The following is a 16,058-nucleotide window of genomic DNA, read 5'->3' on the forward strand; positions in this document are numbered from 1 at the left end:
CCCCCCCCGGTCCCCTTCCCCTTTCCCCGGGCCGCCATGGGCCGCCCCCCCGCCGTCCGCGCGGCCCCGCTGGTGCTGCTGCCCCTGCTGCTGCCGCTGCTGCCGCTGCCCCTGGGCGCCGCCGCGGAGCCCCGGCAGGTTTTCCAGGTGCTGGAGGAGCAGCCGGCCGGCACCTGGGTGGGCACGATCGCCACCCGGCCCGGTTTCAGCTACCGGCTGAGCGAGCAGCACGCCCTCTTCTCCATCAACGCCAGCTCGGGCGCCCTGCACACCCGGGCCACCATCGACCGCGAGAGCCTGGCCAGCGACGTGGTGGACCTGGTGGTCCTCTCCAGCCAGCCCACCTACCCCAGCGAGGTGCGGGTCCTGGTGCTGGACCTCAACGACAACGCGCCCGTCTTCCCCGACCCCTCCATCGTGGTGACTTTCAAGGAGGACACGGGCAGCGGGCGCCAGCTCATCCTGGACACGGCCACCGACGCCGACAGCGGCACGAACGGCGTCGACCACGGCTCCTATCGCATCGTGGCCGGCAACGAGGAGGGGCGCTTCCGCCTCAACATCACCCTCAACCCCAGCGGAGAAGGAGCTTTCTTGCACCTGGTCTCCCGGGGCGGGCTGGACCGGGAGGCCACCCCCACCTACCAGCTCCTGGTGCAAGTGGAGGACAAGGGCGAGCCCCGTCGGCGGGGGTACCTCCAGGTCAACGTCACCGTCCAGGACATCAACGACAACCCGCCCGTCTTCAGCCAGACCCTTTACCAGGCGCGAGTGCCGGAGGACGCGCCCGTCGGGGCCAGCGTTCTCCAGGTGGCTGCAGCTGACGCCGACGAAGGCACCAACGCTGACATCCGCTACCGCCTGGAAGGAGGCGACGGGGCCGGCGGCGGGGAGGGGGCCGGTAGCCTCCCGTTCGAGGTGGACCCCGAGAGCGGGGTGATCCGCATCCGGGAGCGCTTGGACTACGAGACGCGACAGCAGTACTCGCTGACGGTGCAGGCCGTGGACCGAGGGGTGCCGGCGCTGAGCGGCCGGGCCGAGGCCCTCATCCGCCTGCTCGACGTCAACGACAACGAGCCCCGGGTGAAATTCCGCTATTTCCCGGCCACCTCCCGCTTCGCCTCCGTGGACGAGAACGCGGCCCCCGGCACGGTGGTGGCCCTGCTGACGGTGAGCGACGCCGACTCCCCCGCGGCCAACGGGAACATCTCCGTGTCGATCCTGGCGGGAAACGAGCAGCGGCACTTTGAGGTGCACAGCAGCAAGGTACCCAACCTCAGCCTTATAAAGGTGGCGGCCGCCTTGGACCGGGAGCGCATCCCGGCCTACAACCTTACGGTGGCGGTGGCGGATAACTACGGGGCCCCGCCACCGCCCCCCCCGGGCTCCCCCACTTCTGCTCTTTCCCCCGATGGGGCGGCAGCTCCTGTGAGCCGCTCATCGGTAGCTAGCCTGGTGATCTTCGTGAACGACATTAACGACCACCCCCCCGTCTTCGGGCAGTCGGTCTACAGGGTGAACATCAGCGAGGAGGTGCCCCTGGGCAGCTACGTGCGGGGCCTGAGTGCCACGGACCGTGACTCGGGCCTCAACGCCAACCTCAAATACAGCATCGTCTCGGGCAACGAGCTCGGCTGGTTTCGCATCAGCGAGCACAGCGGGCTGGTCACCACGGCCGGCCCCGAGGGCGGCACCGCCGGCCATGCCGCGGGCACGTCCGTCTCCGGCGGGCTGGACCGGGAGACTGCTTCTCAGGTGGTGCTCAACATCAGCGCCCGTGACCAAGGGGTGCAGCCCAAGTTCTCCTACGCGCAGCTGGTGGTGACCATCCTGGATGTCAACGACAACAAACCTCGCTTCAGTCGACCCGAGGGCTACCAGGTGTCCCTGGCGGAAAACTCCCCGTCGGGAACTGAGCTGCTGGTCCTGAGCGCCACGGATGGGGACCTGGGGGACAACGGGACTGTCCGCTTCTCCCTGCAGGAAGCCGAGCCGGCGCTGGCAGCGGTTGGCCCCTCCTCGGTGACCCCTCGCCGGATCTTTCGCTTGGATCCCGTGTCGGGCAAGCTCAGCACCATCTCGCAGCTGGACCGGGAGGAGCAGGCTCACTTCTCCCTGCAGGTCCTGGCCACTGACTTGGGCTCTCCTCCCCTTTCTTCAATAGCCCGAGTTAACGTCAGTCTCCTGGATGTGAATGACAATAGCCCCGTGTTTTACCCCATTCAGTATTTCGCCCATATCCAAGAGAATGAGCCAGCCGGAACCTACGTGACCACGGTGTCTGCCACGGACCCTGATCTGGGACCCAACGGGACGGTCAAGTACAGCATCTCGGCTGGAGACACCTCCAGGTTTCAGGTCCACGGCCAGACGGGGGTCATCACAACAAAAATAGCCCTCGACAGGGAGGAGAAAACTGCTTACCAGTTGCAGATCGTGGCCACCGACGGTGGCCATCTTCAGTCGCAGAACCAAGCCATTGTCACCATCACCGTCTTGGACACCCAGGACAATCCGCCCGTTTTCAGCCAGGGCACGTACAGTTTCGTTGTCTTTGAAAACGTTGCCCTAGGTTACCACGTAGGCACTGTTTTTGCTTCCACCATGGACCTCAACACCAACATCAGTTACCTTATTACGACAGGTGACCAAAGGGGCGTGTTTGCCATCAACAGAGTGACGGGGCAGATCACCACAGCCAGTATTATTGACAGGGAGGAGCAAGCATTTTACCAGCTGAAGGTGGTTGCTAGCGGTGGGGCGATAACTGGAGATGCTATGGTCAATATAACTGTCAAAGATTTAAATGACAACTCCCCGCACTTTATTCACGCGGTGGAAAGCGTAAACGTGGTTGAAAACTGGAAAGCTGGGCATACCATATTCCAGGCCAAAGCTCTTGATCCCGACGAAGGTGTTAACGGTGTGGTCCTTTACAGCCTTAAGCAAAACCCAAAGGGCCTGTTTTCAATCAGTGAGCAAACAGGTGCCATAAGCTTAATAGGGCCACTTGACATAAATGCTGGGTCTTATCAGGTTGAAATCCTGGCCTCGGATATGGGGGTGCCACAGCTGTCCTCTAACTTTATCCTGACCGTCTCCGTCCACGACGTAAACGATAACCCGCCTGTGTTCGACCAGCTTTCCTATGAAATTACTATTTTGGAGTCAGAGCCTGTGAATTCCAGGTTCTTTAAGGTGCAGGCTTCTGACAAAGACTCGGGAGTGAACGGCGAAATAGCTTATAGCATAATTGAAGGAAATACTGGGGATGCCTTTGGCATATTCCCAGATGGCCAGCTCTATATAAAAAGCGAACTGGACCGTGAACTTCAGGAAAGATATGTTTTACTGGTTGTTGCCTCTGATAGAGCAGTAGAGCCGCTCAACGCTACTGTGAACGTTACTGTAATTCTGGAGGATGTAAATGATAATAGGCCCCTGTTCAACAGTACCAACTATGTATTTTATTTTGAAGAGGAGCAGAGAGGTGGATCGTATGTGGGTAAAATAAATGCCGTAGATAAAGACTTTGGGCCAAATGGTGAAGTCAGGTATTCGTTTGAGCATATGCAGCCAGATTTTGAGCTGAACACGGTAACGGGGGAAATAAGAAGCACTCATCAGTTTGACAGAGAAGCTCTTATGAGGCAAAGGGGGGCTGCAGTATTTAGTCTCACGGTAATAGCAACAGATCAGGGGTTGCCAAAGCCTCTAAAGGATCAGGCAACTGTACAAATCTATATGAAAGACATCAATGATAATGCCCCCAAATTTTTGAAAGATCTCTACCAAGCTACTATATCGGAACTGGCAGCAAATCTGACACAAGTTCTGAGGGTTTCCGCCTCAGATGTTGACGAAGGGGTTAATGGGTTGATTCACTACTCTGTAATCAAGGGAAATGAAGAAAAACAGTTTGCAATAGATAGTAGCACAGGCCAGGTAACCTTAGTAGGCAAACTGGATCATGAAGCTACTGCGTCGTATTCGCTTGTCATCCAAGCGGTAGACGCTGGAGCAGTTTCCCTAAGCTCAACTTGCATGTTGAGCATTGATGTGTTGGATGAAAATGACAACAGTCCTTCCTTCCCTAAATCAACCTTGTTAGTGGATGTCTTGGAGAACATGAGAGTCGGTGAACTTGTGTCATCTGTCACTGCCACCGATTCCGATTCAGGTGACAATGCTGACCTCCACTATAGCATTACGGGGACGAACAATCATGGGACCTTCAGCATCAGTCCCAACACCGGCAGTATTTTTCTTGCAAAGAAACTGGACTTTGAGACACAATCTCTGTATAAGCTGAACATAACAGCAAAAGACCAAGGAAGGCCACCACGGTCATCGACAATGTCAGTGGTAATACATGTTAGGGATTTCAATGACAACCCTCCTAATTTTCCTCCGGGGGACATCTTTAAATCTATTGTTGAGAACGTTCCTGTTGGTAGCCCTGTTATTTCGGTGACTGCTCATGATCCGGATGCGGATATTAATGGGCAGCTAACGTACGCAATCATTCAACAGATGCCAAGGGGTAATCATTTCCGTATAGATGAAGTGAGAGGGACGATATTTACCAATGCTGAAATAGATCGAGAGTTTGCTAACCTCTTTGAGTTAACAGTGAAAGCCACCGATCAGGCTGTTCCTGTGGAGTCCAGGCGATTCGCTTTGAAGAATGTGACCATTTTGGTGACGGATCAAAATGACAATGTTCCCGTGTTCATATCGCAAAATGCTCTCGCAGCCGACCCCTCGGTTGTGATCGGTTCGATCCTCACGACAATTATTGCTGCAGATCCTGACGAGGGCGCCAACGGAGAAGTGGAATATGAAATAGTCAACGGAGATACCGAAACCTTTATTGTGGATCGCTATAGCGGAGATTTAAGAGTAGCGTCAGCTTTGGTGCCTTCTCAGCTCATATACAATCTGATAGTTTCTGCCACGGATCTTGGCCCTGAAAGGAGAAAATCCACCACCGAGATGACTATAATCCTGCAGGGGCTTGACGGGCCTGTTTTCACTCAGCCGAAATACATAACCATCTTAAAAGAAGGTGAGCCTATTGGGACAAATGTGATATCTATCGAAGCGGCGAGTCCGCGGGGCTCCGAAGCTCAGGTGGAATATTACATCGTGTCCGTCCGGTGCGAAGATAAGAGTCTCGGGCGCCTCTTCACCATCGGGCGCCATACTGGTGTCATCCAGACCGCTGCCATTTTGGACAGGGAGCAAGGAGCGCGTCTCTACTTGGTGGATGTTTATGCCATCGAAAAGTCGTCTGTTCTGCCCCGCACGCAACGAGCAGAGGTAAAGCTTTTATTCAGTAATTATTTACCTGTTTGCTTTCTGAATGAGCCGTTTTGCGTATTTGTTGTTAGCTGTTTTACAGACGGTAGTGCACAGCAGAAGACCCGAAAGCTACGTCTGCTGATTCATTAGCAAAAGACAACCTTTCAATTAGTATACCTCAACCTGTTTTCCTCAAAGCAGCCTCCCTAGAAATTTGAGAGAGGCTTGGGCATAGCGCTTGAATTTGGCTGCTGTAGGCACAATGTTGGTCAAATAAACTTTAGGTACTAAATGCTTTAGGTGCTAGAAGCTTTAATCGCGGGCATTTTGGAGTTTCGCGTGCCTTCTCATTTTAGCAGTTGTTAATTATTTTAAGTCTTTCTATTTCTGTGTGAATTACAGCTGAGCTTCTCTCGCTACAGTCATCACGTCAGCATTTGTCTGAGAAGTGGCCGGCAGAGGATTGCTCTCTGAACAGCTCATCTAGTGTCTCAAGTCCTGGATGTGCTTGGCATCCCTGCCTGGTTAAGTCCCTCAGATAGGTCTCCTCATGCATCTCCAATTTAGGTTACTTCTTTACCCTCACTGATGAGTATGCAAATGGTCTCGTTTCTGTCTGGGATGCGGCAGACGGTAAAAGTGGAACGTTTTAGCTGGCAACTCTCCTTATCACAAAGCTGTTTGGCTTGACTGAAGGGTCTTTAAACGTTCTCTGCGTGACTAGCTTGAGGACCAAAGGGTGGAAAGCAGGTTTGAATCATCACCTGTACAGATGTTTTATTTGCTCTGTCTGGTAATTGCCCCGCAGAGCTGGTCGTTTACACCGTTCTCGCTCTCTTCTGCGGGCACACTGAGAAGCCTGGTGTGAAAGGGAGCCCCTCGTGTTTAAGTCGCACCATCTTCTGCGCTTCGCTATCAGCCAGTTAACTTGCAGTCCCTGGCAGTTTGGGGAGCGGGTCAACCAGCAGAGGATGCTGGCTGGTAGCGTGTTTAAAGTTTCCCTCGCCAGCTGAACGTATTACCTCAATATTGCACAGCCCTATGCATCCCGGGCGTTGCCCCCAGCTGTGCTTCCTCCTGGGAGTTACGTCTGAGTTTTGAGCCACCAAGGATACTGTGGTGCTTTGGGTTTTTTTCTTTTTGATTTCAGCAGATGTGGTATTTCTAGTTCTTTACTTGGCAGCTGTAGCTGTTTCTCTTCATGGCGGCTTTTTTGGTGTTTTTTTTACTGTATTTTAAGTCTGATCTGTATAGGTGTATAACCTCGCACTCCTGTACTGGCAGTGACTGATGCTTTACAAAGTAATTGTTAGGCAGGGAGTTTGAGCACTGTTCAAACTCAAAGATTTCTTAGCACGGATGAGAGAGCTCATCTTAGTGTGTGTGCTAGGTGCTGTTGATTATCGTGTTTTGAAGAGCAGTAGTGTATTGGAAAATGACCTGTTCTAGTAGCGCTGCTGGTTCAAATAATTCATGCTATTTTTATGACAAGATTCCTGTTATACAGGTCTTTGTACCCCTGCTAGTAATTTGTAAAAGCCTAAACCTTTATCCTGTTTTTTCTTTTATTATTATTACATCATATTTTGTCTTGACAGACAGTTGTTTTGAGGGTTAAGCCTTTGTCAGTGGGTGTTTGGATCACAAGCCTTCAACTTTGACTCTGCCCGTGTGACCGAAGTGTTTCTTGACTGGAGAAGGACTCATGAGAGACCCTATGGCTGCAATAGTCTCACATGTTGTGAAAGTATTTAATAAGAATATTTGGTGAGCAGGGAAGAGAACAACCATTGAAACTTTAAACAAATTTTACATTGTTGAATACAAACCACTCCTGAAATCAGAAACAAATGTTTTATTGTGTAAAGAGCATTGAAAGCAATAGTTGGGAGCTAGGATTTCATATTACTGGTTGTATCTTTATAGCTTCTAAAATGCTTCTTCTCCCAAACATAATTAGCTTACTGTGCTTCTCTAGAAATATATTAAAAATTATAATCAGCTATCAACTTTAAAAAACATAATCATATGCAGTCTTTCTCCTGACTGATTGAATTTCTCTGGAATGGCTTTTGCTGTCCCAGGCTTGAACAAGAACCACTACAGTGACATTCTTTGTGCAAGCTGACTGTCAGTGGGTGCTGAATAAGCAGCGCAGCTTTTTTCCATGTTGCTTTTGGATGGCAACTTTTTGGGGTTTTGGTCTGATGTATTCAGTGCACATATTTTGGTCTTAGAGTTTGCTGCCTATCTTCTCTCATAAAAAACCAGCCAATACCCCAGGGCGTGAACATTATGCCTTACCTTTGGAAACTCACCTTAAAGCACACTCATGCTAAAGTCTTTGTGCATCAAAGGTGTAATTTGGAAGGTTTAATGTTTATTCCAGTCCCTGTTTTTAAGGTGATGGCTTGAGTGGTGGTATAACCAGGACACTGACGAGGGACAATGAATATGCGTGAACCTGTAGAATATCTAAAGCCACAAAACTTAAGTGTTCTTTTAGCCCATGATGTCTTCAACTTTTTTTGGTATATACATGGCAAGATGAAGACTGACTGATTTTAGATTCCCCCTTGAGAATTAAGTTGTAAAGCATTGATGCAGGTGTGCAGACAGAGCCTAAAAGGTCTGGTACCACTACACCTGACAGCTCTCTGAACAGATAAGCTGGATATATGTTTTGTTTGGGTTTGTGTTTAGGTTTGAGGTTTTTTTGTTGTTTGGGGGGTTTTTTTTGTGTGTGAGGAAAAAGCTTGAGTATTGTGTATTTTCTTTCTTCCTTCTCTTCTGAAGAGTATGTTGGGTTTTGTTTCTGAATGTGGTTAAAGAAAAGAGTAAAACAGTAATAGGATCTGCTCAACAACTTCTGCATTCTTCACTGCCTGCTATGCCTTCTGCCCTGATGCCAGACATCATCTTAATTGCACTGTGGCATTCGAGTGAACCACTGAGCACTCAGAGCCGCTCAGTGTTAAAGTTGCTGGCTGAGATTGAAGAGAGCAGCAGTAGCAAGAAAGTTAATAGATCTTTTGCCTAATGTAGACTTTAGGAATGGTTTTGGGTGACAGATACCTGGTGTGAAATAGAGATATTTATGGCTTCGAAACAGTGACTAGGCTTTGTCTAGCCAGCAGGCAGTATAAAAGAAAAGCAGGCTTGCGTGAAACCACTTACTCTAGAAGTGAATCAATCCTTGTCCTTGAGAAATGGTGTGATACTTTTTGTTCCTCAATTCTGTCACTATACTTTTTTCCTTTTTTTTTTTTTTTTTTTAATAATATCAATTCTATCGAAAAGATCCACCTGGTGCTCCAACTGAAAAAGTCTCTTTCCAGTCTTTCTCATCCATCCCTGGGGTTTGCCCTATAGGATCAGACTGTAGATCCACTGATTGTATAGGTACCGGGGTTGTATGGTAGCCCTTTCTGATGAGAGGGTCTGAGGGAAGAGCTCTTCAATGGCAGGACTGTGGTGAATCCCCTTCTGAACCCAAAGCAGCTGATGTGCCTTCAGACTGAAGGGTTACGTTATCTTTTCAGTAAAGCAACAGCAAAGAGTTTAGAAAACAAAGAACGGTTTATTTACAGTTTGTGAATTATTTGGGTTTTAGCACTAGGTTTCATATTTGTGTATGTTTCTGTGCTTGTTATTAATACATGAAGAGAAAAAGGAGGGAGGGGGGTCAGAAAAAGTGCAAATTGTGAGGTTAAAGCTTTATGCTCAAAGTACCAAATACTTCGAGATTTGCAAAGAAAATCCAAGTGCTTGTTCCATTATATTTTACAGCTAAGGGGTGTAATTTTGGATAGTTATTACTGATTTGAAAGGGTTTTTTATTATTTTGGACTTTTAGCCTATTTCTGTGTAATCTGCAGTGACAAACCAGATGATTTGACATTGTGTGAACATGTTCTGTGATCAGTCTTATTTTTTCCCCTCTTGTATTAATCATTAGGTCTTGCACTGTTCTTCTCAGATAAGAAAAAAATAATGTAGGTGTCCTGAAGGGAGCCCTTCTGTTTGCCATTTTATGCCTTTTTATGTGTTTCTGCTGAAGGAAGAAAAACTCGGCAATTGCTTAGCTCCTTTCTCTTGGCTCTCCAGTGTAAATTCTCTTTTAACCTCTTCAGGCAGGGCTCGGGGTTTCACCATCATTACTTTATATTTAATATAGAATGACTAATGCATATTGGCATCACTTGAAAACCATGTGACTTTATTGAATCCTGCCTCCCAAAGCAATGATCGTCTGCTCTGGGATATTTTGGGTGGTCATATGTTGTACCTCGTTTCTCGGCTGGCAGTAATAATAGGAACCCAGGGACAATACCTCATCTTCTGTGCTGTGTTACTAGGGATTAAACGGAATTAGACAGGATTGCTAGTTTGCATGTTTAACCCTTCAGTGGATGGCTTCCTTGAAAGGAGCAGTGAGTTTGCTAGGGACCAGTGGTGCTAACATGTATATCATGTATGACAAATGAGAGGGTGACAGTTTGGGAGGTGAACTACTTGTTCAGTTAAACATCTTTCATATACTTTAAATGGTTTCCAAGGAAGGGAGACAAGGGTACAAATGAGGAAAGTGTATAAACTTCAAATGAGAGATTTAGCGATGGTACTGAGTTGAAAATGGAAATGCTTTGAGAGGCAGAGCAATGATCCTAGTAGCACTTTTTACCTGTGAATGTTAACATGCTCTCAAAAGAGGGGTGATTGTCTTCATTTTCAGCCAGGGAAACATTAGGCACTGAGGGGTTTTTTTGCATTTGTACATTCGTAGCTGCTTCTTGCGCTACATTTCATGACTGGTACTGTTGGGAAGCTTGGACTTCCAAGCTGGGGAAGACTTTTATCTCCCAAATCCATAGCCTAGGAAAAAAAGTGTTCTTTAATCAGGCAAGATATGGGGATTTTAGACAATGCTTACTGCTGGCATCGTAAAGATCTGGAAATTAATGAAGACAGGCAGAACGGATGGCCCTCTCCTCCTGGAAAGAAAATCACAGTACGTTTCACCATGACTCAGTGTGAACTGCAGCCATGGCAGTAAAACCGCAATCGCATGACGTAACTAGTTTATGTGGAGCTTTTTTGACTCAGCCCAGCCTAGGTCCTGTGGCTTAGCTAGTTTCGTGTCACTCCTGCACCCTGCGGGTCCTCGCTGGACCTAGGTGTGAGGCGGAGGTACTCAAAAACCATCGTCTCCGTTGTGCGTATCTGGCGCAGAGCTCCAGAAATCTGGACCAAGAAAGGGAAGATGCTGCTAAGCAGGAACGACAAAATACGTTGCAGGAGAGGCTGCCCAAGGCGTATAGGAGCACGATGCATCCCATGTGTTGTTTGGGCTGGGTACCGCTTCAGGGATGTGGGGCGAGACCGAACATCCCTCTGAGAGAGGGAAAGGGGTGGGTTGGTGGGGCAAAACGTTGAAGGTGTTACTTTTCTAACCAAGCTGGCTAGCGGTGGAGGGCTTTAAATTTAGCAAGAGGATTTGAAACCTACTTCAGAGAAGTCTTATCTGACGTGTCTTTTATTTACTAGTACAAACAAGAACAATGGGGTAGTCCTTGTATTCATACTACTTATAAATCATTTTATTCTTTAATGATGCACGGCACATTAATTGTAGCTTGACAAAGGAAACTACTTATGAAACGTTTGAGTAAACAATGAAAATCTGCTGCCTTGTCCCAGCTCCAAAGCCAGTTTTTTTCCTCCTAGTGCTGATATTGCTGATTCTGAGAAACATGTAATTATTTAAGTTATTGCTGCCATTTGCACTGATCTAAAAAGGGATCTCTAAGCTCTCCTTGAACTAGAGTGGGAGACAAATGTGCCTTATGCTGAAAACTGTTCCAAACCAATTTCTGGGTTTCAGTTCGAAGTTGTCCCTTTTTTCATCCTCTCTAATTTCTCTAATGATTCGGCCTTGCTACATTTTCTTAATATCTAGAATTTCTCATTTCTTTGCTATGTTAGCAGCCTCTGGGCATTTTTGCATGTGAGGTCACTTCATAATTTTTATGTTAAAAATCACTAGACTTTAAAAACAACATTCTTTATTATGGAAAATATTATTTTTCATGCATCTCTAATGCAAACACTAGAAATAATAGCCAAAAACCAGAGCAAAATTTTCATGTGCTTATTTTTGCTAAGTGTTAAATTCTTCAGACAAATCTCTAAATGATTCTTGGGTTCTATTGATGTTAATAAGCGAGTCCTTTTCCATGTAAAATGATACACCCCTAGAGCTGCTGGAGTGCAGGTTTCTTTCCGCGTGTTAGTGTTGGGTGAAGCAATTGGTGGCTGTTCGATCAGGAGAACTGCAGAAATTGGTCACCGGAGCCTGCTTGCCCTCTTGGTGTCTCCAGCTCTCACCACTAGCTTTACTGGGGTAAGACTACGTCGTCGTTGGGTCCTGAAATCTTTGCTACTGCCTTTTCCCGTTTCCTGTGCCTATCTTGAACCTTGAGACTGCATCTCATCAGAGGATGTTCGTACCCTTTTGACTGACAGAAGGAGGCTCCAGACGTTTCCGTGGACTCTTCTGAGTCTTTTCAGAGGTTGGATTTTGTTGAACCACCGCTCCAAGGGCCACTTCCCACCCCTCCAATAACAAGGTGCCCGTTTAATTTATATCAAAGCAACCCCTTAGCATGACATAGTTCTACTGGTATAGTTTGTTTTAACTGTGTCTAGACTAGGGAGGAGCGTTACCGTTAAGTCAGTTTGGTTTCTTACCCGCGTAATTGTGTCTGTGCAAAACCTGTCTGTAGACAAGCCCTAATACTCTTGGGTTCTAATTAGGAAAGAAATTTATGGTGACTAAAATTGAAGTAAAATAGTTTTCCTAACATAGTCTCATAGTCAGGAAAAGTGATGCCAGATCAGTATGGTACATCAGTACCATACTGATTTGTTTCAGTAAATTTATAGCCTTACTTCACTTTGCCAAGAATAATACCAGATATGTTAGGGAAACTGTGTCTTTGTCTTACTGTGATGTTTCTCTCTGTTCTAATAAATCTTTTTTTTTTTTTTTTAATTAGACCCTTAGTCTAGACTGCCACCCAGGTTTGCGTTTGTAGTGATCTATTTTTGTTTACTTCCTCAGCAATAACATACCAAAAGGACAGTAGAACAGATGGAAACTGATAGCTATGATTGCACTGTAAAAATACACGTAGTCACATTAGTTAATGCAAAAGAATTTCAAAGAGCCTATTATGAAGTGGTAATTTATGTGCCAACAGCTATGCAAAAAGTAATGAAAACAAGCGTTTGCCTTAGCATTTTGTATTCTGCAGTCTTCGCACATACACACTGTTAATAGGCTGTTGCTTGTATTGACGTAGTGATCTTCAAATAGCGTGTAAGGGTTCTACTATATTGAACACAGCCATCCAGACATCCAGCTCGACAGACAGAAAGGCGTGCTCCTGGTGAAAACATTGAGCAGCCTCTGAGGCTCAGACAGGCAGAAGGAGCTCTGGGGGCTCCTTCTTTTGGAGAAGAGCATCTCCTTGCAGTGCATCACCTTCTCCCTCTCTACCCTGTGGCCTGGAGGTGGCATCCCCTGGCCAGGTTTGGGTTCCCTGCGGTGGCCATGTGAGGGAAGCTAACTCCTAAGAGCCCCATGAAGTTGATCTGGATCCTCTAATAGAGCTGAAACGCAAAGAAAGGATTTTTCTCACAGATCTTTAAGTGAAACAAACGGGAATAGCTTTGAGATCTGCCATATGACCAGTGAAGTATCATCAGCATTAACACAAAACCGTAACTTTCTTGATTTCACATATCCGCTTTTTCCAGCCTCGTGGCTAGCTATGCTCTCCTAAATATGTGTGTACGTGTGCACGTCGAAGTAATTCTCTCTTCAGCCACTCAGTTGGATGCACTTGGAAAACAACCAAACTGGGTCAAGTGATGCCGTAGTTTTCTCTGTAGGATCTGCCTGTACTGTTTCCAGTTCTTGTGGGGTACCTATCCAGACTGTTTCCAAGCAGGAGGCAAGACCCAACTTGGCATTACAAGCAAAGAAGTGTGTAAAAGGGGAGGGAAGCGTGAGCAGCGTGACCCTTTGGGTCAGTTTTTAGGAGATTCAGAAGGGAAATGAGAAGGACGCGCTCGTTTCTTCCATCGTACCTGTGGTTACAAAGGCCGGTGATGAAGGTTCAGAGCGAAGGCGTCGTGTTTGGTGTGGCACACGCACGTGCCTGCAGTGTATCCCCCATAATCTGAACTCTGACTTTTTTTTTTTTTTTAAATAAATGTAAGGGCATAAGAGAACGTTAAACCTGCTGTTTCGAGGATTGACGTTGGTAGGTGTCTTCTGGGCCTCTGCTGCAGCACGGCAAGAGGTCAAGTGCTCATCCCTCCCCTGGGAGCTGGGATTTTGTACCGGAGCCGTACCGCAGTGCCCAGCCCGCCGTGCCCCCCGTCTGCATGGAGGGCCCGTCACCTACTACTTATTTAATTCTGTATGAATGGCACTGATGGAACTGATGAGCTGGAGACTGGGTGTCTTACAAGTTCCTTTTGACTCGTTTCCAGGCCCTCAGTTGGGTACATCTTTTATGGGGCAGCTTATTACTCCAGAGCATGGTGGTCCCTGTCGCTGGTGGGAACGAAGAGCGGATTTACGAGCTGTGCCACGAGAGTGACCGCTTTTGGAGGTCTCCATCGCGATTCATTCCTGCCCTCTCCGCTGGAGAGCGGAGCTGGACCAGCGCCGCGGTCCCGGTGTGCGGGTCCTGCCCTTGGGATCAGGGTCCGCAATCCTGCCCGTGCCATTCTGCCGGGCGTCAGATGTGGAGCTGCTCTGGGCTTCGTTCATAGCTCTGCTCTGCTCTTGCCGCGAGTTTTAACACCTGCTATGAAGCGAAGAATGAACAAAAGACAACTTTCCACCCAGTGAGTTAGGCTAGTGAGCGTTAGTTTTGGTTATAAAGTCATTTAAGTGTTTTCCTTAAGGATTCCGTCAGCAGTACATTCAATTTTAACGCTTTTGAAGCCTTTTCAAGATGTGTTTTTGTCTAGAATATGGATGAGTAAAATATTAACTTACGATTTTAAGCAAGTGCTTCATATCCAGTCCCCTTTGGGTTTTTAGGCAAAAGTTTCACTTTTCGTAGCTGCAGTGTTTCTTGAAATATGATCCAGCAAAAGACTATTAATTCTAAGAATGTGATGTTTCACCTACCCAAATCTGTAGTCTTCTTTTTAAGCTATGTTCAGAATTTATATCCTGCTTGGACCAAACTGATGTAAATAGCATCCAACACCAGATAATGCTGAAATAAATTCAGCAAAAGCGATTGGCTATCAAAACAAGAATTTGATGTGTAGCATCCTGAAGCAGCTGGGGAAAGGAAAAAAAGAAAAAAAAAACAAACCACAAGTTCACATCATGGGGCATATTTATATATTAAGATAGAAAAAGCACTACTTAAGACTTTAAGCTAGAGGTGTGGGTTTGCCACAGGCTCTGTGTATGGGGAAATAGGTGATTATGTTTCCCTTGCAGTGTACTAGGAGATAAATTGTTCCTTGGAGAGCTGGAGAGAAAACTGAGTTGAGGGCTTTTCATGTCAACTCCTTTTTGGATCATTTTTGATAAATTAAGAGAGTTCTGCTGAAATACTTCAGAGGAATAAATAAGATGCCTGAGCTATGGTACACATCTGTAGTATATGTGCTTAAAGCTTGTGTTTTCCACAGGGGTTTTCTTCTATCATATTAGACTTCAGGTTTCCTGGTGCTTTTCCCCATTCCACGTTCTTTATTCTTTTCAATACAGCAAATCTTTTTAATCCATCAAAATGTCATGCTGTCTGAAATATGAAGACATGTTGCAATTACAAGGCTGTTTAGAAACAGAAGGCGAACTCAGTAGTTTATTGCACTCTTATTCTTTCGAGACCTGCGTTTTTGTTTGTGTGTATTTAAATGACTTTTTTCTGAGCACGATTCTATTCCCTTTGAAAGTTGCCTAATAAAGTTTTTATGCCTGTGTGCTTTGAGAAAAGAACTTGGGCCTTTATGATTTCAGTGAACAAATTAATGAAAATCCAGCTTTTAACCCCGGTAGGGACATGTCAGATTGTCTGGAAACTAATTTATGGCGGTGGTGATCTTGCATGAGGTAGAGGTTTTCTTTCCACTGTTTTCTCTTTCTAACAGCACTCTGAACTCCTGCGCTTCTAACTTTCAAGGCATCAGCTTGTTTTATTTTATTTTTACGTATGAATTTCTTAACTTGAAATAATTCCTATGCTCAGCACTGAAAGCTGCATGGGTTTTTGATCTGTTTATTTCTCCGTGCCGCGTTATCGAGTGGGGTTGCAGTTACGCAGAATAAGGCGAAGTGATCGTGTCGAGAGCGTAATTAATGAAACGTAAGCACCGATACCTTATTAGTTCAAGTCCTGCAGTCAACAGACTGGGAACGCCGCTTGACCCGCACACTGGTGGAAAGGGGAGGAAGTGGGAGTGGACTTTTTCTTGCAGGGCAGGATGATATTGGGTAGAAGCAAGCGGTGTACATGCCTGCCAAAATACTTGGATCAGACTAAAGGAACACAGATGGCTGAGGCTGATAAAGGTGTCTCTTATTGTTTTGTTTTGTATTTTTTTTCTGCTCAGTACTGTTTTGAGTTTGTGTGTGAGAGAGGGGTAAGAGAGGAGGAAGACAACTACAGGAATATGTTTATTTTAATACGTTTTACAGTGTAGGAAAGGAGTTG

General features: G+C 46.8%; 1 protein-coding gene across 1 annotated transcript in view; it reads left to right on the forward strand.

The window, feature by feature from the left end:
- Nucleotides 1–36: 36 nt before the first annotated feature.
- Nucleotides 37–16,058, forward strand: part of FAT4 (FAT atypical cadherin 4) — a 148,240-nt gene continuing 132,218 nt past the window's right edge. Inside the window, exons 1-2 of the mRNA XM_010575616.1 lie at nt 37–1,373; nt 1,434–5,322. Of these exons, the coding sequence (XP_010573918.1) occupies nt 37–1,373; nt 1,434–5,322 (5,226 nt within the window). The remainder of the gene's footprint in view (nt 1,374–1,433; nt 5,323–16,058) is intronic.

The sequence above is a fragment of the Haliaeetus leucocephalus genome, unplaced genomic scaffold (genome assembly GCF_000737465.1).
Source record: "Haliaeetus leucocephalus isolate CR32 unplaced genomic scaffold, Haliaeetus_leucocephalus-4.0 Scaffold484, whole genome shotgun sequence".
Classification (NCBI taxonomy): Eukaryota; Metazoa; Chordata; class Aves; order Accipitriformes; family Accipitridae; genus Haliaeetus; species Haliaeetus leucocephalus.